We start from the raw sequence: 27,817 nt of genomic DNA, 5'->3' as shown, positions 1-27,817 counted from the left end.
CAGAGCACCAGGGACCCTGGGGCCCACCGGGAGCCGGGACAGGGCACTAACCCGCGCCAAGGCAGGGAAGCTGGAGGCACTGGGGCACGCAGAAGTGTGCCCTTCCAGGAAGAGCCAACCTCCACCTGACCCAGCTGACCGCGCCCCCGGGAAGGCCTGGTGGAGCGTCTCCAAACCTCCCGCCTCCAAGTCCTGCGGTGGCTCCCCAGCGGGCCTTTCAACTGCTCACGGCAGGACGACGGCCACCCACGATGCCCCCGGCCAAAGCCAGCTCCAAAGGTGCTCTCATCTGCCACTCAGCGCTGCACAAAACACGCACGTGCTCTATGGTGTGTGTTTGTGTCCCGAAGGGCACAGGTTGAAACCCTAGCCCTGATGTGGTGGCAGCCATTGGGTCTTTTTTTTTTTTTGCGGTACGCGGGCCTCTCACTGTTGTGGCCTCTCCCGTTGCAGAGCACAAGCTCCGGACGCGCAGGCTCAGCAGCCATGGCTCACGGGCCCAGCCGCTCCGCGGCATGTGGGATCTTCCCGGACCGGGGCACGAACCCGTGTCGCCTACATCGGCAGGAGGACTCTCAACCACCGCGCCACCAGGGAAGCCCGCCATTGGGTCTTGAGGGTGGGGCCCTCATGAAGCGGACAGGTGTTCTTCAGAGGCCGCAGGGAGCTCCCTGGCAGTCCAGTGGTTAGGATTCAGCACTTTCACGGCCGAAGGCCGGGGTTCGGTCCCTGGTGGGGGAATGGAGATCCCACAAGCTGCGTGGCGCGGCTGGAGGTGGGGCGGTCCCAGAAAAACCCCTGCCCCTTGCACCACGCGAAGATACAGTGAGAAGACGGTCACCGGCCCCCCGTAAGAGGACCCTCCCCCGTCAGAGCCGGCACCTTGACCTCAGACTTCCAGGCTCCACAACCATGAGAAATAAACTTCCCTTGTTTATAAGCTACCCTTCAGCTCTCGACGTGACTGGCCAGGGTGCCTGGCCAGGGTGCCGGGCACTCTGCAGGGGGAGGGGAGGCTCCCGTGCAGCTGCCTGGACTGGGGGCAGGGCCGCCGCCCCTCAGAGTGGCCTCAAGGTCACACTGTCCCCCTCAGATACCCTTGCAGGCTGGGAGTCAGCTCAAGGGCCGTCACACATCCTCTGCCACAGGTGAGGGTGGGCACAGCCGTGAATGGAGGCGGAGGAAGGGGGGATCCCATTGCTCTCCCGTGCAGCACACACCCCCGCCTCCCCACACGTGGCTAGTGCCGTGGAGCCCCCGAGACGGCCCACCCAGGCCCCACCCCACTGGAAGCCATCAGAATCCAAACCCCAGACAGAGTTTTTATTGGGTACTGCCCCTGCAGCCCATCCATCCCTCCCCACAGGTCCCCTCGGCATGCCCCCGGACGGGAAGCCCTCTAGGGGGTGCGCAAGAGGAACTCCACCCATGGGGCACTTGGGACAGACCCGCCGGCCAGCAAGCAGAGAGGATGGGCTCTCCCTGGCTCTGAAGCGGCCCTGCCCCCGGCTCCGCTCATCCACGTCTCCTCCCATGAGCCCCACAGCAGCCGCTCGGCCTCTGTCAGAGCGTGGGTCCCTGGCCCGGGCTGTCACCCCGGCCGATGCTGGAGCCCTCCACGGTCACATCGGGTCTGCTCCTGCCCTTCTGGAGTGTGTAGGCGGATGGCCCCAGGCGCAGGATCTTCCCACTGCCCAGGCACTCGCCCCCTTTGTAGAACACAGCGAACTGCAGAGGAGAGAGGCCGTGTCACCTGCAGTGCGACCCAGCATCCGGGTGCCCACAGTGCAGCCAGGAGCCCGGACCTGGGGCTGGGGAGGGGCAATGCTCTGCCTCCCCATCTTCTGTCCTTGTCCCCGGGGCCCAGACCAGCGGCGGGCCAGGGCAGGGCAGCCGGCGCTCCCACTAGCCGCGCAAGAGCCATGCCTCACGGTTGCAGGGCTGCCTGTGCACCCACCCTCGCGGGCTGTGTGAGCCGAGCACCGCAGCCCCTCTGCCCCTCAGCTCCCCCTGGAGACCAGCTGCTCCGGTCCGGAGGAAATGCCATCCTTCCAGAGCACGAAGCCTGCTCCTCCAAGCGGCCGAGCAGCTGCTGAGGAGGGCCGGGTTCCGGGGCAAAGGCAGGCGCAGACTTGGGGCTGAGACCCCCACTCACCTGTCCCAGGGCGAGAGCCCGCACAGCCTTCACGGCCGTCACCCACACAGTGCCGTCTTGATTGAGGGTCAGCACGCAGGGCACTGGGGGAAGAGAAGGACCCTTGGAGGGGGTGCTGGCCTTGCCACATGTGCTCAGACCCAGGCCTTGGGCCCCCGGGGAGGAAGGAGCAGGCAGCGAGGACAAAGGAAGCTCGGGGCGACGGCCAGAGGGGCTCCGCGCCGCCCGCCCGGGCCCCGGAGCGGCACACACACTACCTGCCGGCGGCCTGCCAGCGGGACCCTCAGTCCCACCCGCCCTGGCAACCTGCCCTCTTCCAGAGACCGACCGACCCTGTGTCACGGACAAAGGAGGCTAAGCTGGCCTCAGCGCCCCCCAGGCTGTCTCTGCGGAGGCAGAGGGCAAGGAGGCCTACACGTTGTACAATCTGAACAGTGGGGGCCCGGGCCCAGGTCGAATCGCCGGTCCTAACGCTGGCCTCACCCGGGGATCCCCGCTCAGTCACCTAGCGCCATCTGGTGGCGGAACCGGAAGTGGCACTCCATCATCTTGTCGCGGACCAGGGCTGCGGGCGGCTCCTCAGCCACCCAGTGCACGCGGCCGGTCCGCAGCAGGTCCCTGTACAGGGCCGGGTGGTCTGTCCGGGGGGCCTGCGGAGCGGAGCGCGAGGACGTGACGCCCTGGAGCCCTCAGTGGAGGGTCCTGCCCCAAAGCCCCCTCTGCACTTCATTACTAATGATAACAGTAAACACTCACTGAAATCCACGCTGACACGTGGAAATTCATGCGCTTATCCCTCGAGCCTGTCTACCCCACTTTGAAGATGAGGAAACTGAGGCACGAGAGGGAAAGTCACTCGTCATGGCCACACTCAGCAAATAGCAGAGGAGCATGTGATCCAACCCCATGACCTCTCCTCCTGGAAGTTCACCCTGCCCCCACCACAACCCGGCGTCCCAGGGCCAGACGCACACGAGACAGCCACGTCGCCACAGGGATCCCACCAAGCCCCACGTGGCTGGGGACAGGCCTCCTAGGCCTCCATGCACCTGGCCTCCTAGGACTTAGTAGGCCTCCCCTGAGGGAGGACCAAGGGCATCAAGCCCAGGGCCCTTGGGCTCTAAGTAGATAAGGAGACCCACACAGGGCACAAGTGTCGGTGGATGTCCTTTCTCAAAGCAAAAGAGACAGCTAAACTTTACACTAAAGTCCCTTTAACTCATGCTGGACCAGAATCACCGTCCAGGCCCTTGCGCCCAGGGCTCTTCTGGGCGGTGGTGTCCCAGAGGCCTGCTGGCCCCTCTGCCCGCATCTAACGGAGGGTCCCCCAGCTCTGGGACAGAGCGTGCTCAGAGCCGGGACGCTCAGCCTCGGCACTGCTGAGATGTGGGGCCGGATCACCGTGGAGGGGACGGGGCTCCCTGGCTTCACCCCCTGGACGCCAGCAGCACCTGCTCCCCTCCTCCCTCCCCCATGCCGTGATGCTGAAAATGTCCCCAGGCCCTGCCAAATGTCCCAGGGAGGGGAGCAGGGCAAACATGCCCCCTTTGTGAAGTCCTGCTCTAGAGCTTGGGGACACAGTCCCGGGTCCAGTGGCCCAGAGCCCCGCTGCGGCAGAAGGCCTAGGTCGGTCCCAGCTCTGCACCCTATCTGTTCAACAGTGAATCGCTGGAGGCCTCTGTGTGCAGGCCCTGTCCCAGGCACTGAGCCACCCCCGCTCCAAGGGACCTTCCCACGTTACTTAATCTTTGAGTCTTGTAAAATCGGAGGAATACATCTATCTACAAGGATTGATGTGATTAATAATGCGACCAGCATACAGTAAAAGCCTAGTACCTTAAACAAAACCCTTCTGGTACCTAGGGCCAATCCCGGGAGGAGGCAGAGGAAAGGCAAGGATGCGCCCGACCGCAGCTGCCCTGCAGACGCCCCACCCTGCCTGGCTCAGCACCGTGGGCTCTGCCACAACCAGGCCTCCGTCACCTCACCCGCCCGACTCACCACGAGCACATCGCCCCTGACGCCATCCTTCTCCACCACGTACCAGGGCTCCCGCAAGCCACCTATGTTGGCTCTCTGGCCCAAAGTATACAGGAACCAACCTGTGGAAACAGTTTCTCAGCGAGGTGGGAGGGGCCCCGTCTCAAACGTCCCACCCTCGTGACGGGGAGGAGGCTGGGAGGCAGCAGGCAGGAGGCTCCCTCTGCGGACCACCCGGGCGGCCTGGCTTAGGCTGTACCTCCCACCCCGCGAGGAGCCGTTCCAGCTGCGCGGCCCCCTGACCCACCAGGAGCAGGGACCGCTCCTTTAGAACATGGGCCAAGTGCCCCGCCTGAAGCCACGAGCCCCTCTTGCCGAGGGGTCGAGCCGCCGTGTACTAACCGCCTCGGGGCCAGGACACCAGGCTGCCCCGGTTTCTCTGTGCACCCTCACCCCCACCACAAATACCACAAGGCCAGCCGGCTAGGCCACGCCTCCTCCAGCCCCCAGCCCCCAGCCCCACGGGGGAACCGGCGCCAAGCTCAGCACTCCACTTCTGCAAGCCAGGCAACGGATCTGGGCTCCCCTGTGTGCCCTGGCAGCCTCCTGCCGGGACAGGCTGCGAGCGCCCTGCAAGTTGTCCCCAGCAGGGCCGGCACGTCCTCCCTCAGAAACGCTCAGCTCTCTGGGAGCCCGTGACGTCTAAGTCCCGCTCCCTCCAACAGCACCAGGAAGGGGAAGCTGTCCGGCCCAAACCGAGGTGAGGGTCTCCAAGGAACAAGCCCCTTGGGAGTGTCCATGTCTGAGCCCCAGCCCTCATCCTTCCGGCAGGTCAGACCCACGCTGGACCAAGTCTCGTCTGTCACCAGGCCCCCAAGGGCACAGCCCCACCGTTGACCAAGCCCGCCTCTGTCCTCCCACCTGGGCTGTGAACTCTCGCGCCTGACCCGTCCTCCCCACGCCGGCTCAGGGCAGGCTCAGGGTGCCCCGACCCCCAGCGGCGTCTGCGAATGAGGGAGCAGCACCTGGGGTGCAGCACTCCGGCCAGGAGGGCCACCTTCTGGTCCCAACTCTTCACGGCGTCCTAAGTCATGAAACTCATGCTCTGAAGTCAACCTAACTCCTTCCCTCCAGTGGAGTTTTTCTGTAGTCTGGTATTCTCTGTATGTAATGAAAAAATAAGTCTATTCATGGAGACTTAATACATAGCTCAGAGAGTGAGGCTTCTGAACCAGACGGCATCCTCTGTTATCGGCTGCGATGCTTGAAAGGAGCCCACGTCTCAAATCGCAAACACCGGGTCAGAGCCACTCCCACCTTCCCTGGCGCCACCCACCGCCGTGCCTGCAGGACTGGAATCATCTCGAAATCCCCAGAGCTCAAACTTGCCCCACGCCTCAAGGAGCTCAGGAAGAAAAGCAGCCCAGGGTTGCATCTCACCTTTATGCGTTCCCAGAACCTTATTGTCTTCTATTGAAATAAATTTACCAGGTCGAGGCTGTAAATACTGGAAAACAAACGTTTCATTGCTAACAGATCCAGGTCCAGAGCAGAAACGCGGCTCCGTCCTTTTGCATCAAAAGCCACTCACCTGAAGGATGAAATTTTCAAAATTTCTTTTACCAACGAAACAGATGCCCATGCTCTGAAACGAAAGGAAGGCCGACCGTGAGACGAACGGCCGGGTGGGGTCCTGCACTCCACCTGGAGAGCCTGGGCAGGGGCGGGAGGGACACACGGGGCCTCTCGGGGCCTCACCTGCCCCAAGCCGCCCCTCCCCCGGGCCAGGGGCCTGGCTTCCCTTCTCCAGCACCACACACACCAGTCCCAGCCACAAACAGATCTCAGGGGCTTACTTCAGGCCCCAGACACGGACCTCGGCAGCTAAGTAGGCAGTGCCACCCCCACACCCAGCAGGGCCCGGCCCGCGCTGCGGACCCTCAGACCAGCCGCCAGGAAACCACTAAAGCTGCTTAAGCCCTCGGGCCAGTCGGTGAGAGCAGAGCAGAAGTGAGGAAGCACAAGCCAGGCCACGAGTGAAGCATCGCGGGAGGGGCCGAGGACGGAGAGTCTTTTCTCCAGGTGACGTTTCTAGCACGCGGGAAGGCCTAGCGGGAACAGGCTCGCCGTCCCGCGCCCATGGTTCGGCTTCCTCGCTCACGCGCTGGCCTGTGTCCCTAGAACACGGGTCCTATGAGGGCGGCTCGCTCAGCTCTTACCGGTCACACCCAGAAACCGAACAGGTAGAGACATGAGTCGAGATGCTACAGGTGGAGGGATGGGCACCGGGCTGGCTTCCCTGGGGACAGCAACTTGCTGGCAAGAGCACAGCTGTGCCCGTCCCCAGGACAGACGTGAAGCAGTGGCTGCAGCTAAGGCCGCCTCAACCCGAAGCCGCCTGGTTAGACCGACTGCCCCAGGGTCTGCCGAGCCCGCTGGGACCCCTCCCACGTTGCACCCCACCCTCTAGCACCAAGCGCCCACCACACTGGCTTCACCTCAACTCCACCACTGCGCCAGGCTCGGGGCCTTTGCACAGGCTCTTCCCCGACCGTCTACGTGACACTAAATCCTATTCACCCTGAGGCCTGAGGACAGACAGACTTTCCTTGGAGGCCTTTCCTGGTGTCTGTCCCTGCCCCCGAATTTTCTCTCACCGGACCCTACACCTTCTCTCAGGGACACCTTCCGAGTTTACAACGGTAGGTTTGTCTGTCTGCCCCCTTGACGTAAGCTCCCTGAAGGCAGGGGTGGAACTGCACTCCTCACCGCGTCCTCAGAGGCCAGTGGTGCAGAGCCTGGCGCAAAGAAGACACCTGACGAGGCCGTGCTGACGCGTGGATGGAAACAGAGACGTGTGCGCTGATGGGGGTCTCAGAGCCCGGTCCTCACCGTCCTGCTCTCACCTGGCAGCTGAGCCAAGAGCACCCCAGCCAGCCACCTAGCGGCCAGGACAGCTGCCACTCCGGGGGGCCAAGGCACGGCCGGGAGGGAGAGGTCCCTCCTCTGCTGCTTTCTGAAGGACCCAGCCCCTCCCACTGTGTGCACGACGGGCTCCTCGCTCGACGCCAGATCCCAGGCAGGGGAGGTGGTGCAGGACCCCAGGCTGGGAGCACGCACACCCCTCAACCCTACCTCTTTTTTCTGAAGCACATGATGAAGTCTATTCTCAGCAGCTATTTTCTTTACAAAATCTTTTGTTAATCCCCCCAGGGGGAAGAGGGTTCTCCTCAGGGCATCCTGGGAAACCTGGCTGAGAAAGAAGGTCTGGTCTTTAAAGCTGTCAGCTGCTTGCAGAAGTTTTACCACTGCCAAGAGTAAAGAACAAAAGATGTTGCAGGAATAAAAATCATCATACTTTGCTTTTAATAATGTCCTTCTGTTTACTTCGATAGATTACCCCTGGTCTGGCAGAAACAAAGATCAATACTCAGTAGAAGACTTCCAGAAAAGAGAACTGCCGTGGTTAAGGTAAGAAAAATCCTCATCCCTAACTGATCTACTATTGAAAAAAATACGCAGAGGGTAGAGTTTATGTGATAAGGACATTTATTCCAGTTCATATGTTAGACTATATCTGCAAAGATTAAACATCACAAGACAAAAATGTTATGAAGTATTAAGAAAAAAACAAACTCAGCCACATCTGGGAAAACTGGACGAGACAACGTACAGAAAATCCTGCTGAAATGGTGTCAGCTGTGCTGTTTCCTAATAACCACAGGATGTGTTTGCACCGTGGCTGCTCTCAGGGACCCTGCTCACCTCCCAGGTCCCACAGTGGACGCCAACCACGTCCCCCCGCAGCACCCGGCTTCTAAACGTACTCCCCACTTGGTCACAGTGGGCTTTTCTTATGGTTCGAGCTGACATCCGTCAGCTGCTCCTCTGCAGTTTCTCTAATGTGCTATTCATTGTAAACACCCGTTCCCGGCTGGACAGCGACAGTGCAGAGCTGTGACTGACCCTGGCCACGGGATGCGGTTCAGGAAACAAGGCCCGCCTCCATCTCCGGGTCCCTCGGTCCTGCCTGGTGTGTTACAGACCTTCCATGACTGCAAACGCTGGGTCCCCCACTCTGCAGCTCAATGACCAACGGAGGAAACCGAACATGACACCAGTGTTCCAGATTCTTTCCACGTGACTCACAACCAGGGCTAAGCAAAGCCTCGGCAAGTCACACCCACAGCTCACACCCGTGCCAAGGGTACAAATAGCCCAAGTGCAGCGTGCAGCTCGGCCCAGTCACATGTGTAACATGCTCTCTGTGTCGCTAATGTTTTCTACCCGTGACCTCAAATTTGATTCTCACTTTAGCCCTATGATAGAATTATCCCCATTTTCAGATGAGGAAACTGAGGCTCAGATAATTAAAGTGACTGCCCACAATGGTGCAGGGAGAGAAGCGCAGAGCTGGAAACTGAGCTCAATCACCTGGTTTCTATTCCATCACTTTTTACGTACAAAACAACAAAATCAAGTGAAAAGTGAAAAACCGAGTTCAGTCAACCAGCCATCAGGTAGGCAGACTCATTTGCCAAAGGTTCTTTTTTGTTTCAAAACTAAACTTAAACAGTCTAAGTGCATATAAAAGCCTCAGAATACTGGGAGCAATTTGCAATTTCTCAAAGTTCTGGGTTATTTTAAAACAAACTCAAAATTTATGATTTTTAAGAAAGCAAGCAGGAACCCTAAACCATGGACAGGGATGCCTGCTAGGCAATGGTCTGCCTGTGCCTGGAGCCTCATTCACACCTTCGCTCCTCCGGGTCGGCCGTGGTGCTACCTGCCACGGGGACGGGTGAGGACATCTACCCTGGCCCAGGGCCCAGGGTCAGGAGCGCAGGCTGGACTCTGCTGCCCCTATGCGCTCTCCCCAGGGACCCAGGCCAGGAGGCCCCAGACCAGGTCTCCAGGGCAACTGAGTCAGAGCAAAATAAAAATCTCTAGGTGCCTAAAACGCACACAGAGAACAAAGACACTGTGGTATTATTAAAACAGCTACACAGAACAAAGCACACGCCAATGCAGTCAGAGGTCTGAGTGCCTCCGGCCTGTCAAAAAGGCCCAGAAAGCTCTGTGAGGCGCCACATGTTCTAGGAGGTAAGCGGGGGTGGCTATGTGACGTGGAAACAAATCCTTCATCTACTCAGGCCCCTCAGACCGACGTTCACTGGGCAAATTCCACCATGGAGTCCCCAGGCGGCAGGGCTGGGCAGTCAAAGCCGTGTCCTCCTGACGTGGAGGGTTTCCTGGTGAGGGTTGCCCAGGAGTGCGAAGGCAGCACCGGGGAGGGAAGCGGTCACCTCTCCCCACACATCAGCCCCCAACCACAAACACAGACACACACACAGACACACACACACGCCCCCACAGGGAACACAAACGGCCCAGCGCCCTGCAGGCAGCAGCGAGAGGCCTTCCCAACATCACGTAGGCGGTGTCCTTGTCTGGGCCCTGCCAGTAAGGTTATCTCTGGCCTCGGCTGCTGTGAGAGGGGGGAAGGAGGGAGAGAGAAGGAAAACAGGGTGGATCAGGCCGGATGACACGGAGGACGGCACAACGACCAGGGACGGCGGAGCTGAACAGACGCAGCTGGGATCCAGCCCCCCAACCCGAGGCACCCCGGTTGGCGAGTGCAGCCAAGCTTCAGTTTCCTCATCTGAGAACCAGAACCAGAGAACCTGCATGCTGGCACTGCCAAGAGGGGCGCGGGGAGGGAGGCGGTGGGCGTGAGGCGGCCAGGGCAGGCCAGACGCGGGGAAATGCCAACTCCCCCGTGGGGCTGCAGCAGTGGAAACTGCCCACAGAAACACGGCTCCGAGCCCCATCTTGCCTTTCACTTAATAATGACGCCAACTCCTCTGTTCTATATGCAGATGTACCAGGACAAGCCAGCAGCTTCCCAGGTGACTGCCTGGCATTTTCTAGGCAGGTGGAACTTCGCTCCCTTTGACACTGATGAGCTAATTTATATATGTAATCTTCGTAAGCATAGTTACAAGCCTGGCTGCCAGGCCTGTGCCATGTCAGGTCCCAGCACTCATGTCACACTAAAGTACACCTCAATCTCAAGTCCTCACAAACTCGAGGGTAAGAATCAGGGCCTGTTACACTTCAATTATTATTGTTGTGCGTCTCCTCCCAGAACTGGGTTATGAATTGCGGCTTCAGTTTCCCAGCAGCCCTGGCCCGGGCGCCCCACCTGAGCCTCTTCCTGGTACCAATCACAGGCCCTTGGGGAAAACGACCCTCTCGGTAACTGTCCTTTTTCGAAGAGGAAACCAAAACCAATGAGCTAGTTTGGAACACACGGAGAGAAGTCGTGCAGGTGTGCTCAAACAACTCACTGTCATTCTTCAAAATAGTTTACTTCATTCACAAATAATTAAGCTCTGGCCCAGGCACTTTTACTCACCATTTCTAATTTCAAATCGATTTCTAAAAAGCCCTTCTGGCCTCTTAACGTGCTTCTGCTGAAAGACCTCTTCATCTTCCAGGGACGTTCTTGCATAGTGACCCGTAGCAACTGCATCTGCTCCTGAGAGGTTTTTAAAAATACGAAGATCAGATTTTTATTTAAAAATTTTTTTTAATTTTAATTTTATAGTACAGATGTCTATCCTGTCAAATACTTTAATACAACTGACATTCTGTTTTTTAAATTTTTTGGCTGCGTTGGGTCTTCGTTGCTGTGCACGGGCTTTCTCTAGTAGTGGCGATCAGGGGCTACTCTTCGCTGAGGAGTATGGGCTTCTCATTGTCGTGGCTTCTCTTGTTGCGGAGCACGGGCTCTAGGCATGCGGGCTTCAGTAGCTGTGGCACGCAGGCTCAGCAGTTGTGGTTCACAGGCTCTAGAGTGCAGGCTCAACGGGCTTAGTTGCTCCGCGGCATATGGATCTTCCCGGACCAGGGATCGAACCTGTATCCCCTGCACTGGCAGGCGGATTCTTAACCACTGCACCACCAGGGAAATCTCCGGAGATTTTTTAATTTATTTTTTAATTTTTTTTTATATAGCAGGTTCTTATTAGTTATCTGTTTTATACATATTAGTGTATATATGTCAAGCCCAATCTCCCAATTCATCCCACCACCACTACCCTCTGCCCCTTTCTCCCTTTGGTGTCCATACGTTTGTTCTCTACATCTGTGTCTGTATTTCTGTCTTGCAAACCAGTTCATCTGTACCATTTTTCTAGATTCCACATATACGTGTTAACATACGATATTTGTTTTTCTCTTTCTGACTTACTTCACTCTGTATGACAGCCTCTAGGTCCATCCATGTCTCTACAAATGACCCAATTTCATTCCTTTTTATAGCTGAGTAATATTCCATTGTATATATGTACCATATCTTCTTTATTCATTCGTCTGTTGATGGGTATTTAGGTTGCTTCCATGACCTGGCTATTGTAAATAGTGCTGCAATGAACACTGGGGTGCATGTGTCTTTTTGAATTATGGTTTTCTCTGGTTATATGCCCAGTAGTGGGATTGCTGGATCATATGGTAATTATATTTTTAGTTTTTTAAGGAACCTCCATACTGTTCTCCATAGTGGCTGTATCAATTTACATTCCCACCGAGATGCAAGAGGGTTCCCTTATCTGCATACCCTCTCTAGTATTTGTTGTTTCTAGATTTTCTGATGAAGCCCATTCTAACTGGTGTGAGATGATAACCTCACTGTAGTTTTGATTTGCATTTCTCTAATTAGTGATGTTGAGCAGCTTTTCATGTGCTTCTTGGCCATCTGTATGTCTTCTTTGGACAAATTTAGGTCTTCTGCCCATTTTTTGTCTGGGTTGTTTGTATTTTTAATATTGAGCTGCATGAAATGTTTATATATTTTGGAGATTAATCCTTTGTCCGTCGATTCCTTTGCAAATATTTTCTCCCATTCTGAGGGATCTCTTTTTGTCTTGTTTATAGTTTCCTTTGCAGTGCAAAAGCTTTTAAGTTTCATTACGTCCCACTTGTTTACTTTTGATTTTATTTCCGTTACTCTAGGAGGTGGATCAAAAAAGATCTTGCTGTAATTTATGTTATATTGTGTTCTTCCTATGTTTTCCTCTAAGAGTTTTATACTGTCCAGTCTTACATTTAGATCTTTAATCCATTTTTATTTTTGTGTATGGTGTTAGGGAGTGTTCTAATTTCATTCTTTTACATGTAGCTGTCCCGTTTTCCCAGCACACTTATTGAAGCGACTGTCTTTTCTCCATTGTATATCCTTGCCTTCTTTGTCATAGATTAGTTGACCACAGGTGTGTGGCTTTATCTCTGGGATTTCTATCCTGTTCCATTGATCTATATTTCTGTTTTTGTGCCAGTACCATATTGCCTTGATTACTGTAGCTTTGTAGTATAGTCTGAAGTCAGGGAGCCTGATTCCTCCAGCTCCTTTTTTTCCCCTCGAGATTGCTTTGGCTATTTGAGGTCTTTTGTGTCTCCACACAAATTTTAAGATTTTTTTGTTCTAGTTCTGTAAAAAAAATGCCATTGGTAATCTGATAGGCATTGCACTGAATCTGTAGATTGCTTTGGGTAGTATAGTCATTTTCACAATATTGATTCTTCCAATCCAAGAGCATGGTATATCTCTCCATCTGTTTGTGTCATCTTTGATTTCTTTCATCAGTGTTTTTTTTTTTTTTTTGCTGTACGCAGGCCTCTCACTGCTGTGGCCTCTCCTGTTGCGGAGCACAGGCTCCGGACGCGCAGGCTCAGCGGCCATGGCTCACGGGCCCAGCCGCTCTGTGGCATGTGGGATCTTCCCGGACCGGGGCACGAACCTGTGTCCCCTGCATCAGCAGGCAGACTCTCAACCACTGCACCACCAGGGAAGCCCTCATCAGTGTTTTATAGTTTTCTGAGTACAGGTCTTTCACCTCCTTAGGTAGGTTTATTCCTAGGTATTTTATTCTTTTCGTTGCAACAGTGAATGGGACTGTTTTCTTAATTTCTCTTAAAGATTTTTCATCATTAGTGTATAGGAATGCAAGAGATTTTTGTGTATTAATTTTGTTTCCTTCAACCTTGCCAAATTCATTGATTAGCTCTAGTAGTTTTCTGGTGACATCTTTAGGATTATCTATGTATAGTATCATGTCAGCTGCAAACAGTGATAGTTTTATTTCTTCTTTTCTAATTTGAATTCTTTTTCTTTTTCTTCTCTGACTGCCATTGCTAGGAGTTCCAAAACTATGTTGAATAATAGTGGCGAGAGTGGACATCCTTGTCTTGTTCCTGATCTTAGAGGAAATGCTTTCAGTTTTCCACCATTGAGAATGATGTTTGCTGTGGGTTTGTCATATATGGCCTTTATTATGTTGAGGTAAGTTCGCTCTATGCCCACTTTCTGGTGAGTTTTTATCATAAATGGGTGTTGAATTTTGTCAAAAGCTTTTTCTGCATCTATTGAGATGATCATATGGTCTTTATTCTTCAATTTGTTAATATGATGTATCACACTGATTTGTGTATACTGAAGAATCCTTGCATCCCTGGGATAAATCTCACTTGATCATGGTATATGATCCTTTTAATGTGTTGTTGGATTCTGTCTGCTGGTATTTTGTTGAGGACTTTTGCATCTATATTCACCAGTGATAATGGTCTGTAATTTTCTTTTTTTGTAGTATCTTTGTCTTGTTTTGGTATCAGGCTGATGGTGGCCTCGCAGAATGAGTTTGGGAGTGTTCCTTCCTCTGCCATTTTTTGGAAGAGCTTGAGAAGGATGGGTGTTAGTTCATCTCTAAATGTTTGATAGAATTCACCTGTGAAGCCATCTGGTCCTGGACTTTTGTTTGTTGAAAGATTTTTAATCACAGTTTCAATTTCATTGCTTGTGATTGGTCTGTTCATATTTTCTGTTTCTTCCTGGTTCAGTCTTGGAAGGTTATACCTTTCTAAGAATTTGTCCATTTCTTCTAGGTTGTCCATTTTATTGGCATAGAGTTGCTTGTAGTAGTCTCTTAGGATGCTTTGTATTTCTGCGGTGTCTGTTGTAACTTCTCCTTTTTCATTTCTAATTTAATTGATCTGAGTTCTCTCCCTCTTTTTCTTGATGAGTCTGGCTAAAAGTTTATCAATTTTGTTTATCTTCTCAAAGAACCAGTTTTTCGTTTTATTGATCTTTGCTATTGTTTTCTTTGTTTCTATTTCATTTATTTCTGCTCTGATCTTTATGATTTCCTTCCTTCTACTGACTTGAGGTTTTTGTCTGTTCTTCTTTCTCTAGTTGCTTTAGGTGTAAGGTTAGATTGTTTATTTGAGCTTTTCCTTGTTTCTTGAGGTAGGACTGTATTGCTATAAACTTCCCTCTTAGAACTGCTTTTGCTGCATCCCATAGGTTTTGGATCATCGTGTTTTCCATGTCATTTGTCTCCAGGTATTTTTTGATTTCCTCTGATTTCTTCAGTGATCTCTTGGTTATTTAGTAACGTACTGTTTAGCCTCCATGTGTTTGTGTTTACTTTTCTTCCCCTGTAATTTATTTCTAATCTCATAGCATTGTGGTTGGAAAAGATGCTTGATATGATTTCAATTATTTTTAATTTACTGAGGCTTGATTTGTGACCCAAGATGTGATCTATCCTGCAGAATGTTTCATGTACACTTGAGAAGAAAGTGTAATCTGCTGTTTTCGGATGGAATGTCCTATAAATATCAATTAAATCTATCTTGTCTATTGTGTCATTTAAAGCTTGTGTTTCCTTAGTAATTTCCTGTCTGGATGATCTGTCCATTGGTGTAAGTGAGGTGTTAAAGTCCCCCACTATTATTGTGTTCCTGTCAATTTCCTCTTTTATAGCTGTTAGCATCTGCCTTATGTATTGAGGTGCTCCTATGTTGGGTGCATATATATTTGTAATTGCTACATCTTCTTCTTGGATTTATCCCTTGATCATTATGTAGTGTCCTTCCTTGTCTCTTGCAACATTCTTTATTTTAAAGTCTATTATATCTGATATGAGTACTGGTACTCCAGCTTTCTTTTGATTCCCATTTGCATGGAATCTCTTTTTCCATCCCCTCACTTTCAGTCTGTATGTGTCCCTAGGTCTGAAGTTGGTCTCTTGTAGACAGCATATATATGGGTCTTGTTTCTGTATCCATTGCGTGAGCCTGTGTCTTTTGGTTGGAGCATTTAATCCATTCACATTTAAGGTAATTATTGATATATATGTTCCTATGACCATTTTTCAAATTGTTATGGGTTTGTGTTTTTGTAGGTCCTTTTCTTCTCTGGTGTTTCCCACTTAAAGAAGTTCCTTTAGCATTTGTTATAAAGCCGGTTTGGTGGTGCTGAATTCTCTTAGCTTTTACTTGTTTGTAAAGCTTTTGATTTCTCTGTCGAATCTGAATGAGATCCTTGGTGGGTAGAGTACTTGGTCATAGGTTCTTCTCTTTCACCACTTTAAATATATCATGCCATTCCCTTCTGGCTCGTAGAGTTTCTGCTGAGAATTCAGCTGTTGACCTTATGGGAGTTCCCTTGTATGTTATTTGTCATTTTTCCCTTGTTGCTTTTAATAATTTTTCTTTGTCTTCAATTTTTGTCAGTTTGATTACTATGTATCTTGGTGTGTTTCTCCTTGGGTTTATCCTGCCTGGGACTCTCTGTAATTCCTGGACTTGGATGGCTATTTCCTTTCCCATGTTAGGGAAGTTTTCGACTATAATCTCTTCAAATATTTTCTCAGGTCCTTTCTCTCTCTCTTCTCCTTCTGGGACCCCTATAAGGTGAATGTTGGTACGTTTAATGTTGTCCCAGAGGTCTCTTAGGCTTCATTTCTTTTCATTCTTTTTTTCTTTACTCTGTTCCATGGCAGTGAATTCCACCATTCTGTCTTCCAGGTCACTTATCCATTCTTCTGCCTCAGTTATTCTGCTATTGATTCCTTCTAGTGTATTTTTCATTTCAGTTATTGTATTGTTCATCTGTTTGTTTGTTCTTTAATTCTTCTAGGTCTTCGTTAAACACCTCTTGCACCTTCTTGATCTTTGCCTCCATTTTTTTCCTGAGGTCCCGGATCACCTTCACTATCATTGTTCTGAATTCTTTTTCTGGAAGGTTGCCTATCTCCACTTCATTTAGTTGTTTTTCTGGGGTTTTATCTTGTTCCTTCATCTGGTACATAGTCCTCTGCCTTTTCATTTTGTCTATCTTTCTGTGAATGTGGTTTTTGTTCCACAGGCTGAAGGACTGTAGTTCTTCTTGTTTCTGCTGTCTGCCCTCTGGTGCATGAGGCTATCCGAGAGGCCTGTGCAAGCTTCCTGATGGGAGGGACTGGTGGTGGGTGGAGCTGGGTGCTGCCCTGGTGGGCAGAGCTCAGTCCGCTAGTATTGGAGGGTCTCCTTCAGAGGCAGGGGGCAGCTGTGGCTCACCACAAGGACAAAGACTTTGGCAGCAGAAGTTCTGGGAAGTACTCCTTGGCGTAAGCCCTCCCGGAGTCCGCCATTAGCCCCACCCTTATTTTTTAAATTTTTATTTAAAAAATATTTTTGGTCGTGCCACACAGAATGTGGGATCTTAGTTCCCTGACCCGGGATTGAACCCGCACCCCCTGCAGTGGAAGCACAAGTCTTAACCACTGGACCACCCCGGAAGTCCCGAGGATCAAATTTTAGACTTGCACTTGCTGGCCTTGGCCAGTCGGAGCCCAGGGTGCACCAAGCAGCAGACAGACGCCAGGTCTCACACCAGGCAGTCTGTGCAGATTACCTGCCCCACTCCCAAACACCCAGATCCCAGGGAATAGAGGCACACCTGAAATTCCGTTAAATAAGCAGCCTTTAGGTCTCTAAATTGATATAATCTTGCTACAAGATTTCACTGTATCTCTAAGAGTCTTTCTAAAGTTAATATCTATCCATTCATTCTAGCTTAAGGAAAAATTCAGATATGCACACAAGTACAAAAAGCTAATTTCAGTGTTTCTTATACTAAGGAAAAACTGAAAACAACTGAAACGTTCAACACCAGGAGAATATGAAGTAAATCAAAGTGCCATTGCCATAATAACAGTGCCACTTACACAGAATTTTTAATGGGAAAACGCTTATGATATTGTTCAGTAGGGAAAGAAAGTTTATGACTCTACTTTTTTTAATGTACAGAAAAAAATGAAGACAAATATCAGAAAGTCTCCTCCTTTGATTCTGGGAGGTGAAATTATAGGTGACACTTTCCCTTATCTTTTTTACTCTTCTGAGTTTTAAATTTTCTTTAATAAATACATATTATTTTTATAACAGTGAAGGACCATGCAGCATAGTCAATTTCTTCTTTCCACATAATGCAAAAAAGTGAAAGAACCTACAAAGGCCCAGTGTGGACCCCCGCGGACCCCTCCCCCTTCCTCGGATGTCCTGACCACAAGGCAAACTTGGGCTGCACTGGCTCTGATGCCAGACTGCAGGCTCACAGTCAGCTCGAGGCCCCTTGAGGCCCTAGATCGACTCCCAATCCTGTACCAGAAGATTTAATTACTGAACCTAGGTAGCAAACTTTGCATTTATCTCTACTCAATTTCATGTTATTGGTGTTAGCCCAGCATTCAAATTTGTTAGGACTTCAATTCGTAGTTCTCATAGGCGTTTTTGGTAAAAAATAACCTAACTCCATGAACCGACTTTTCATCATTGTCGTCTCAGTGGCAGGTCACTTGCGTATCAGGTTGGCAAGCCGACTCTGTCCCCTTTTAAGTCATTGCAAAGTGCTGACAGGACAGAGTGGCCAGTGGTCCTGTGACCCCACTGGGCCACTGGCACACAGCATGTCTTGGCACATGGCCAGATGTGGCAGGGTGGGCTGCAACGGGCCAGAACAATGTGCAAGACCAGCATCCAGCGCTCCAGAAGCTCATTATGGTGGCCCTGACAGCAGGGGACAAGAAGAGAACCTGAATTCACAAAAGCACAGCAACAGATACCACGAGGAGCCTAAGTAAGCAGGTCAGCAGCAGGGGGTTCAACAAACAGGAATGGGGATGTCCCACCAGGCCGACGGGAATGAGAAGGCAGGAAGCTGGGAACGGACAAACTCTGCAGGCAAAGCTGTCGGTGGCGGCAGGACCTTGAGCAGAAACAGGCTTTCCGAACAGGCCACTAAGACATGGCTCCAAACCAGAGAAACGAAACAGACCCAGGACCCAGAATCAGCTACAGACCCAGACCCGTTTCCGAGACAAAGCAGACGCCTGCTTTTAAAGCAAGAGAAAAGGTCTCAGTAGGACCAGCAAAAAGGATGACTAATAAGAAACGAAATGCCGAGTTTCTTAAGTTCTGAATTAGGGCTCCTGAAACTTCCGCTAAATATAACCACATCTGGAACTAGAGCTGCTTTGAGCAAAGTCGAACCTGCAGGCAGGGTCTGGGGGCCTCACCTTTCAACTCTCGCCAGTGATCCAACACTTCGTTCCTCAGGGTTTTCTGAGGTTGGTTCTCCTGAAATCCACTGTGCTAGTTCTTATGGCTGTGCGGCCCGTGACAAAGATGCACTCTCTCCCCCCTGGGATCCTATCATTTGTGCATCGCCAGAGAGTTCTTTCTTAGCCAGTGAAATATAAAATACTATCGTTTTCACTGCTTCCTTTCCTTCTGCAAGATGAAACTGCTTACAAGGCTTTGACTTCTGGCTTTCTCTGAAAATCTTATGATATTCTCCTTTTTTAATTTCAAGATACTTTATTATTTTTTTCAACAGGTCACAACACTAAGCTTCTGGTCCATTCTGCCTGCCATTGCACAGGCTACAAACATTTGCTCAGCAGTCTAGGGGCACTCTTTAGTAGCATGTTTGAGAAGTGAATAAAAAGCCACATAGAACAAATATTGCAATAGTTTCCATAGGAACACAGGTAAGTGTGACCCCACCTCCCGGGCTTCCACATTGCCGCATCTGTGCCAAGCCTACTCACACAGAAATCTCAAACCTTGCAGAAACTAAGTTAAATGGTCCCCCCAAACCCTAATTCAAGCTAAACTCACAGTTAACAGCTACGAGAATGGTGTCTACACGTCAACACAAGTTGCAGCACAGGCTGGGTGACCTTCATTCTACTCTCCCAAGCACAGGACACAGGCACAGTGCCACCATCCTGCTCCTCTGATCTGGGTAGGAAGTTGTGGTTCTGGACTTGCTGCATCAGTTGCCACGTGGGCCCTGACATCACATAGTAGACGGTCAGCCTCTGGAATCCACTGAAGTGGATTCAGCAGCGACAGTGTGAGCACCCATGTTTTCAAAGAGCATCCAATCTCCCATATGCATCTCGGGCAAGTTACAGTGCTCAACAATGCGATCGAGGTCATCATAGGTCAGTCTCCAGATGCTGGATGGATAATACTTCCCATCTGGTTTGGGGCTCTTCTGCAGAAGGGGCTTCATACGTGCATGGTCATAAAGGATGCCGCTGAAAGCTCCACAGACTCCATCATTCACGTGATACGTAAAGGTCTGTTCACTCGACTCATCTTTATCATCAGAGCCTGTCTGCTCCTCTAATGGGAGGTTTTTTTGCAATGATATTAACTGTGAGCTTGAAAGCTGATGCAACGTAGTTATCTGCCTGGCTCAGCTATGATTCTCACTCTGGAGTCTAATGGAAGATACTTGTCCAAGACTGGGTTGATCTCTTCAAATTTAAGCTTTACATCCTCAGATCCAGAAAAGCCACCACCAATATCAAACAGATACATGTTGAAACCGACCTCAGCTCCCAGAAATCTTATAATTCTTAAAAAGACAAACGCAGACAATCCCAATTACTTACCAAGATTATCCACAGCATAATTAAAAAAACAACTGAATTTGATATGTTTGTTGCAGACTATGTCAGGATTGGGAGTTCTTCCTTTTTCATATTCATTTAAAAAATCACTGGAATAAAAGAAAAAGACTTTTCACTTCTAAGTGTGAGACACTCTATGGAAAAATAAATCAGCTAAATTACTTGCTTAATTTAGAGTTTCTCCCTGTCTTACCAAAACTATAATTTTCTACAAAACAGAAGAGCTTCAGTATAGAGCCATTTTCAATATTTTCATCAAATATCGGTTTAAAGACAGCTGCAGTTTCCATCTGAACCTACACTCACCAGACCCCAGGTCCCACTGTACCATTTCCCAAAATAAGACCCAAAGGACCCCCTCCATCAGAATCACCTGAAGCGCCTGCTCAAGTGCAGGTTCCAGGGCCCCATCCCAGACCCAGGTCGAGGTATCTGTTTAACCAGCACCCCAGCCGACTCTTCAGCCTGACATCTACTGCCCAGTGGATTTGTCCTCAGGGACCAGTCACAGCCAGCCTTCCGTGGGAGACCTCGGCCTTAGCTCCCTCATACTAATTTAGCAGAGACATTAGACTTTTGGCAGGTGGCACAGTAACAGGAAGAAGGGCTAGGGGTGCTCTGGGATGCAGGCCTGACCTCTAACACAGACTCCCTGAGGGCGGCTGAGGCCTCCCACACACAGTCTTCAGCACCACTGCCAAAACAAAAAGTGCCGGCTGCACGCCATTGGCCCGGCTGACTACGGCAGTCCTGCCCTTAGGAAGCCTTCTGCGTCGGGAACTGCACCCACCTGAACACATCATTCCAATACTCCTTCACGTAGGACACTTGATGGAAGGGGATGTCTAGGATTTGGCAAACTCTGTAAGCGTCTTCGCAGTCTTTGTCAGCCGTGCAAACTCCATGCTCATCCAGCGAGTCCCAGTTCTTCATAAACACCCCTGTCACCTGGTAACCTGGGGGAGGGGCGAAGGGCAAATTAAAGAGAGTTTATGAAACCAACCTTGGGTGGAAAAAGCAGTGACTCCTGAGCTCTCCGGTGCCTCTGTGCACGGGTGCCTGGCAGTCCCCCCTTTGCCACGTGGCCTTCTGTGCTCCGACTACATCTTAGTGCAAACTGTTCCTGACTCTCCGGCTGATGCTCGCACCCTGACCCTCCCCCTGCACTTTGTAAAGGCCTCCTTCCTCACAATACGCTGTGGGGCTGTACTGATTGCCCGCGTCCCCAAGATTGCTCATCTTGTATGAACAAGACGGCATTTTTTCACCTTCGTGCTCCCACGCACAATGCCAAGCACATAGAGGCGTAGCCAACGTGTGACTGAACGAAAGAAGAGCAGAAATTCAACAAATAAAATAAAAAATAAAAACCACCATTCAGTTATCAGAAAAGTAAACTCATTTCAAAAGTTATTTCCAATTACCATCTAAGAATTAGATTCTAAGTCATCAGACATAAAGACATTTAAAATTTTGGCTACCTTATTGTAAGGGCTGTACTATCTGTATATTTTGACCGTTTTCTCCCTTTTCTGCCGCTTACAAAGCACCCAACCAAATACTGGAAAGACCAGCTTTAGGACTACATAGGTGTCTACCACATATGAAATCTGTTTTTTGGGTAGGCTCAATGTAATGAAAGACGGGGCATTTGACCGTAAAAGGTTTAATACAGGACTCCAAAGAACAGAGATTCAGTGACACAGCTTCGCCAAATACTAAAAGGTCACATTAGCAAGACCACCCCCCCATCCCAGCAGGTAACAGGCCCTCCCTCCTCTGCTTCGCAAACCACGTGACTGCTTCTCTTGTAGTGCACGCCACACTAGGTGCCAGTAGTTCCCGTCCATGCTCCCTGTAGCTCAGTAAAACATGGAGCTGTGTCTCATACACCCACGTGTCCCCAGTGCCCAGCAGAGAACAAGAGCTTGACCAGAACAAACACACAACTCCACATCCAGAGCTTTAAAAATCCCCTCTTCTGGGCTTCCCTGGTGGCGCAGTGGTTGAGAGTCCGCCTGCCGATGCAGGGGACGCAGGTTCGTGCCCTGGTCCGGGAGGATCCCACATGCTGCGGAGCGGCTGGGCCCGTGAGCCATGGCCGCTGGGCCTGCACATCCGGAGCCTGTGCTCCGCAACGGGAGAGGCCACAGCAGTGAGAGGTCCGTATACCGCAAAAAAAAAACAAAATCTCCTCTTCTATAGCCTGATCTGCCTGCTCATCTTTCTTCTGGAGATGTGACCCATTTACATGGGCACAGGCTCTGGCACTCCAGTATGGGACCAGAGCACCTTGCCAGTCCTTAACTTTCCAGGAGGCACGTGACAGAACACACACGTCCAACAAGACTGGGAAAAACCCCGATGCCGAGTGGAGAGGACCAGGCTTTTTCTTTGCTACGTCCATCAGCTTCTCCCACGGAGGAGCAAAACCCAAGGAAGCTGGAATACGAAGCTGTGCAGTCTGGATTCCGGGAAGGAGAGCTTACCTTCCGGAAGTAGTAAAATAACATATCTAGACTCTCCAGGGCCACCTGCCACATCTCCCCAAACATGTCACAGCCTCATCAGAACCCTTCAAGGGCTCTGCACTGCTACCCAACACAGTCGAAAGCCCCTCATAGAACATATTGCATAACCAGGGCTCAACCTACCTCTCCACCCCCCTCTCCTTCTGATAGGGACAGAGTAAAGGGACAAAGTGGGTAATTAAATAGTTAGTCCCACTAGGGGATTGTAAGTAAAGAAGAAAGTATGGGAGGCCCCTGTAAGTTAATGATCACTCAAGAAAGCAGGTTTGCTTAACCATAAAACCAAGCAGGCTTGCTTAGTAACAAAACCATGCAACAGAAGCATGAGACATCCCCCAAAACAATAAAACAATGCTGGCATGAGACCCACATCCTGCCCGGTGAGCTCAGTAAGTTAATGATTCCTAGGACATGCTCCTGTGTGTGTACTAAAAACAAAAATATAAGGAAAGGGTGACATTATACTGAAACCTGAGATGATTTACCATTTTTAGCATACGTTACCGCCTTTTTGCTAATTCTCATTGTGCCATGACAGTCCTGGCTTGACCATGTAGGGACAAGAAAACTCCCCCAGCCAATGTGGAGGAGCTGATGATGGAAGACTGACGTCTACTCAAGAATGAGGAAGAGGGTGGTCTTTTCCCCCTCCCCACCTTTCCTCTGATTTTAAAACTGTAACCCACTAAGTTCTCAGGGCACAGCACCCTCTCGCCCGCCTGCCTGTAAGCCTCACAAACGTCCTATTCTAATACATCCCTTCTTATCTATCACTTTGCCTCTCGCTGAATTCTTTCCGCGCTGAGACATGAAGAACCGGAGCTCCTCGGAACCGCCCCCACCCCCAAACGCCACCTCACGGTCTCACTTCCGCCTCCCTCTGGCCAGAGCCAGCTCCTGCTGCTGACGCCGCCAGAAAGCCCTTTTCTCCTCCCCGATCTTTGCTTAGTGAAATCCTACTCCTCCTGCAAGTCTTGCAACCATGGATTTGAGGAGTCTAGGTGTCCCATCTTCCAGGTTGGCACCTCCTCAACTAATAAACCTTCCTCTGCTCCAAACTCGACCTTTCGGTTTGTTTAGCCTCACTCTGCGTTGGGCACATGAACCTGGGTTCGACAAGTCTCCTCTCAAACACTACCGCCTCTGTGATTCGTTGCTTCCCCCTTTCTCGCAATTGTATGTGCCTACAGTTTGCCTATACTGCTATTTAACTTTTTTTATTGCACCTTTCATAACAGCTACAGTTACTAATAATATGAACTAATAACCACTACTGTTTTCTGCGTGCCTGATATGTGCTGGGCACTGGGGTTAAATCTCTGTATGAATTATGTTATCTAATACTTCCAGTAACCCTGTGACGTAGGTGTTCCCTCCACTTCACAGACAGGGAGCGCTTACATCACTCGTCCCAGGTCAGGAACCTTGCACTCACTCTGCATTGCAAGTACCTAAGCACGAAAGGCGGCTCACAGCAGAGGGTCCACAAGTGTCACTAGGGGTACGAGGCCTCACAATGAGAGAGGGCCACACAGACGGAGAAGTCAGACGGGCAGTTCACCTCAGCTCCCGACCCGGGGCACCCGTTAGTCGCCTGAAGAAACAAGCGCTTTTGCGCAAAAGTTTGTCATCCACCGAACCAAGACCACAGACACGATTTAATAAGCAGACCACCCGTCGGTACTTGTCGCACACGTTGCCTGACGGCCATGTCTTTTGTCGTAAGAGCAAGGACCTCCACGGAGGCTGCTGTGTCCGCAGAGGTCAGCGCTCCCCAGGCTACGTGCGGACGCCGCCGCCATCGCCCCGGATGCAGGGCCTCGGAGCCAGGGAGAAACGCGGCCCCCCGAAGTCGGACACCCCCCCCTTCACTGCGTCGGTAACGGATGGCCCGATTGCTCCCCAGCAGTCGGGTCTGCGGTCGCGCGCTCTCCGACCCCCAGGCACAGGGTGAGGGGCCGGGGCGCCGCACGACCGGGCGGGACTCTACGAGAAGGGGCCGCTCAGGGGCGGTCTGGGCCCTCGGTCGCCTCACCTCTCCGCCTCAGCAGCAGCGCGGCCACGGCGCTGTCCACCCCACCCGACACGGCGCACACGACGTGCCGCGCCCCCTGCATCGCCCGCGGCCACCTTTCCTTGTAGTCGCCGCCGCCGCCGCCGAGAACACGTCGCGCCGGAAGTCCCGCCCCCTCGGCGGCGCTCTCGCAGAAGAGGTCCGGCCGGAAGCATGTTCTCGGCGTCCTGAGTTCCGCTTGGCCCGCCGCTCCCCGGCTTCAGTTCGCGAGTCCGGCTCTCTGCCCACGCCCCCTGCCAGCCAGGCCGTCAGCTTCCCTCTTGGCGAGCGCAGTTCCCCGAGAGCTCGGAGTTTGTTGCGTTAGTGTGTATGTGTGTCGTGTGTGGCTTAGGCGGGCGCCCTGTGAACAGGCTGGTAAACGAAAGAAGGATGTGAGGTCGCCCCGAGGGCGTGATGTCCAGCGGGGTTCTTTTGGCAGCGGGCGCAGGCCTTACCTTAACTAAGCAGGAAGGGAAGACTAGCAGGCGGAGGGGGACCTGTACGAAGGCCCTGGGCCTGGGGACGGGGTGTGGGGCCGGACCAGGCGGGAGCAGGGGCGACACGATCACAGTTACGTTCCTAGGAAGATGTTCGTGGCTGCCCTGCGGATCTGAGCAGAGAGCCTGGTTGGGAGGCCGTGACAGCAGCTGTCTTGTTATGGAATAGGGGGACCTGCTGCTCTCCGCTTACAAAATCGGTACTCACAAATGGTAGACAGGAAAGCTGCTTTTAATCAGAATGCCGGCAGTCTGGGGAGATGGGGGACTCAGCGTCCCCAAGAAACCACCTCCAAAGATTCTGCTCGGCCATGAGAGTTTTCAAAAGGAAACAGAGAAGTAATCTCAATCATTGAGAAGGGGGGTGTGGGGGGAGGTGGGGAGCAGTCAGAGTCGTCACCATACTGTGATCTTCCTCTGGATGTTATCTTGTTCACACAGTTTGGTCACACGGTTTATTCAGGAGATTACTGAAAGGGAAGCTGGGGAAGAGATCTGGTCATGTTAATTACTTATTCTTCATTTCTACATCTTTGATTTACGGAAAGAACTGATAAGCTAGGCAAGGTATTGTGTGATTAAAAAGAGATTTGAGGGCCGTTCCTGATAGCGCAGTGGTTAAGAGTCCAAATTGCCTGCCAGTGCAGGGGACACGGGTTCAAGCCCCGGTCCGGGAAGATCCCACATGCCGTGGAGCAACTAACCTCGTGCGCCATAACTACTGAGCCTGCACTCTAGAACCCACGAGCCACAACTACTGAGCTCGCGTGCCTAGAGCCCGTGCTCCGCAGCAAAAGAAGCCACCGCAGTGAGAAGCACGTGCACTGCAACAAAAGAGTGGCCCCCGCTCACCGCAACTAGAGAAAGCCCGCGCACAGCAACGAAGATCAACACGGCCAAAAATTAAAAAAAAAAAAAAAATTTGAAAGGCGTGCTTGGGCCAGAGATGAGTAGAGCGTGGGGGTGCCCGGTTTAAAGGTTACTTACAATATAGCTTTGCTAAAGGGACAGGAAAAGGGGCTTCCTGCTGAGGGCGGTTTCCTGTAAAGAGCCACTTACAGTCTGGGAAGGAAATGGTGGCGGCAGAGAGATGCGTATTTGGAGGTAAATCTACAGCCCTTGCTGGTGGAATGGACGTGGGGGATGAGAAAGAGTGTGGAGGACTTGATGATGGTGTCTCGTGGCATCTGAGGATGAAGTGCCTGCCAGGTCAGCCTCAGTGTGTGAGGTGCACTGGGGCCATCGGACTGGAGATGCAGCTGTTCCTGAAGGAACGAGCGAGCCTGAGGGTGAGGGTGGCAGGGTGGCTGATTTGGGGTGATAGAACCCGGAAATATTTTCTTGGCCTAATAGAAGAGAGTGGGAAGGGAAGAGCGTGTAAATGAAAGCAAAGGAAGAGGCCCAGATGGGACACCTAGACAGAGCAGAGCTGGCTGGAGGTCCAGTGACTGACGGGGCGAGCAGCCGGGAGAGCAGGGAGCTGGAGGTCAGTGCGCAGTGCCGAGGCCAGGAGTGCCACAGGGCTCAGGGGACTGTGAGATTTGGTTTGATGCCAGCGGCTACGGCCCACATGTGCCAAACACAGGCACTCTGTAAGTCAGTGACTCTTAGCTTTTTCTACTTCCACCCACAGTTCCATTTTACAGGGTGGCCCAGTGTACACACCAACCTCTACACATGAGTGTAAGAAAGAACGGTTCTCAAAACAGCTCTTACCTTGAAACGTGCCATGTACCTATTATTTTTGTTTTAAAACTGCTGCTGCTGTTCACTAAATTGATTTCAGGTAGGATTTGAACCACGATTTGAAAAAAGCAGGAGAGGAAAGGCACTACAAATGCAGATGGTTTTTCAGTCTGGCCAGTAACACACGCACCAAAGCTTGGCGTTAAAATCACATTAATTTCTTAACAGTTTCTTGAAAAGTTAACAGTGGACATAAATGTCTAAACGTGGATAATTATTAGGCAAGTCAGTTTCTTGAGGACAGGAATAGTTTTAAGAGTCTCGAGTGAAATGAGGAAGGCCCCAAGTCCCCATTTATGAGACGAGAAGCAGGAACTGCCAACTGGAGCAGGCAGGATGAGCTCCCTGGTTGGAGGGAAGGACACAGGGCCCCTGTGGGGACACAGAAGAAGGTACCAGGGAAACACCCAACAAGGGGCGCATTTCCCGGAAGAGATGAGTAAACCCAGTATCTGGATGCCTGGCCTTCAGCGGATTTAAGGGTGAGCACTTAGTCGAGGTTGTGGAGTGGCCCAGCTGATGTCACTGGACTTTGGGCTCAGTCTGGGGGACCCCACCTTGCCCGGGGACAGTTTGGTGCAGGGTTGGGGCCGAGTCCAGTTTCCTGACCAGCAAAGGGCTCTGGGGTTAGGAGTGCTGCTACCCACCTCCAAAGTGGCTGAAACCTGACACATCGGCAACTTCTCTTCTGCTCCTTCTCAGTTAAATGTGCGGTGTTTTAGCTGCCTGGTAGCTCCAGGTCTTTAATCACTGTGCATAATCCAGGTCCATGATGGACCAGCCATGTAAATGACTATGACATCCCAAGTGCTGTCTGCCAATAGCAAGTCAGATGTGTGGATGGCAGAGCTGTGAAACGTGAAAGCATTTGCACCGGGAAATTAATGAAATGTGGTGAAAATCTCCTGAAGTTGGACCTCTAAACCCAGGAGGGTGGCCCTCTGGTGGCCATTGACACTGCTGTACAGAAGAAGTGGCCAGCCCCTCCCTGGGCTCTGGAAGCACCTTGGTCTCCCTTCCAGTGGTGGACTTAGGGGCCAGGAGCCAGA

General features: G+C 51.4%; 1 protein-coding gene and 1 pseudogene across 4 annotated transcripts; both read right to left on the bottom strand.

Annotated features, from left to right (window-relative positions):
- Positions 1-1,309: 1,309 nt before the first annotated feature.
- TRMU (tRNA mitochondrial 2-thiouridylase) lies at positions 1,310-24,656 on the bottom strand. Of its 4 annotated transcripts, XM_067698409.1 has the most exons (11): positions 24,508-24,656; positions 20,732-20,897; positions 19,924-20,030; positions 10,554-10,676; positions 7,271-7,443; positions 5,727-5,780; positions 5,576-5,642; positions 4,157-4,257; positions 2,661-2,805; positions 2,156-2,238; positions 1,310-1,728 (listed from the first exon to the last, which is right to left on the bottom strand). In XM_067698409.1, the coding sequence occupies exons 1-11, from the start codon at positions 24,587-24,589 to the stop codon at positions 1,564-1,566; spliced, it is 1,266 nt and encodes a 421-aa protein (XP_067554510.1). In that variant the 5' UTR covers positions 24,590-24,656; the 3' UTR covers positions 1,310-1,563. The 4 variants fall into 4 exon arrangements, with proteins under 4 accessions (XP_067554510.1, XP_067554514.1, XP_067554511.1 ...); XM_067698413.1 differs by lacking the exon at positions 2,156-2,238; XM_067698410.1 differs by lacking the exon at positions 10,554-10,676.
- On the bottom strand, positions 17,480-19,915 carry LOC137202609 (ornithine decarboxylase pseudogene; annotated as a pseudogene).
- Positions 24,657-27,817: the final 3,161 nt, after the last annotated feature.

This window comes from Pseudorca crassidens, chromosome 11, assembly GCF_039906515.1.
Source record: "Pseudorca crassidens isolate mPseCra1 chromosome 11, mPseCra1.hap1, whole genome shotgun sequence".
Classification (NCBI taxonomy): Eukaryota; Metazoa; Chordata; class Mammalia; order Artiodactyla; family Delphinidae; genus Pseudorca; species Pseudorca crassidens.
Note: the sequence above shows the minus strand (reverse complement) of the source record. Positions and strands in the feature narration are given on the sequence as shown.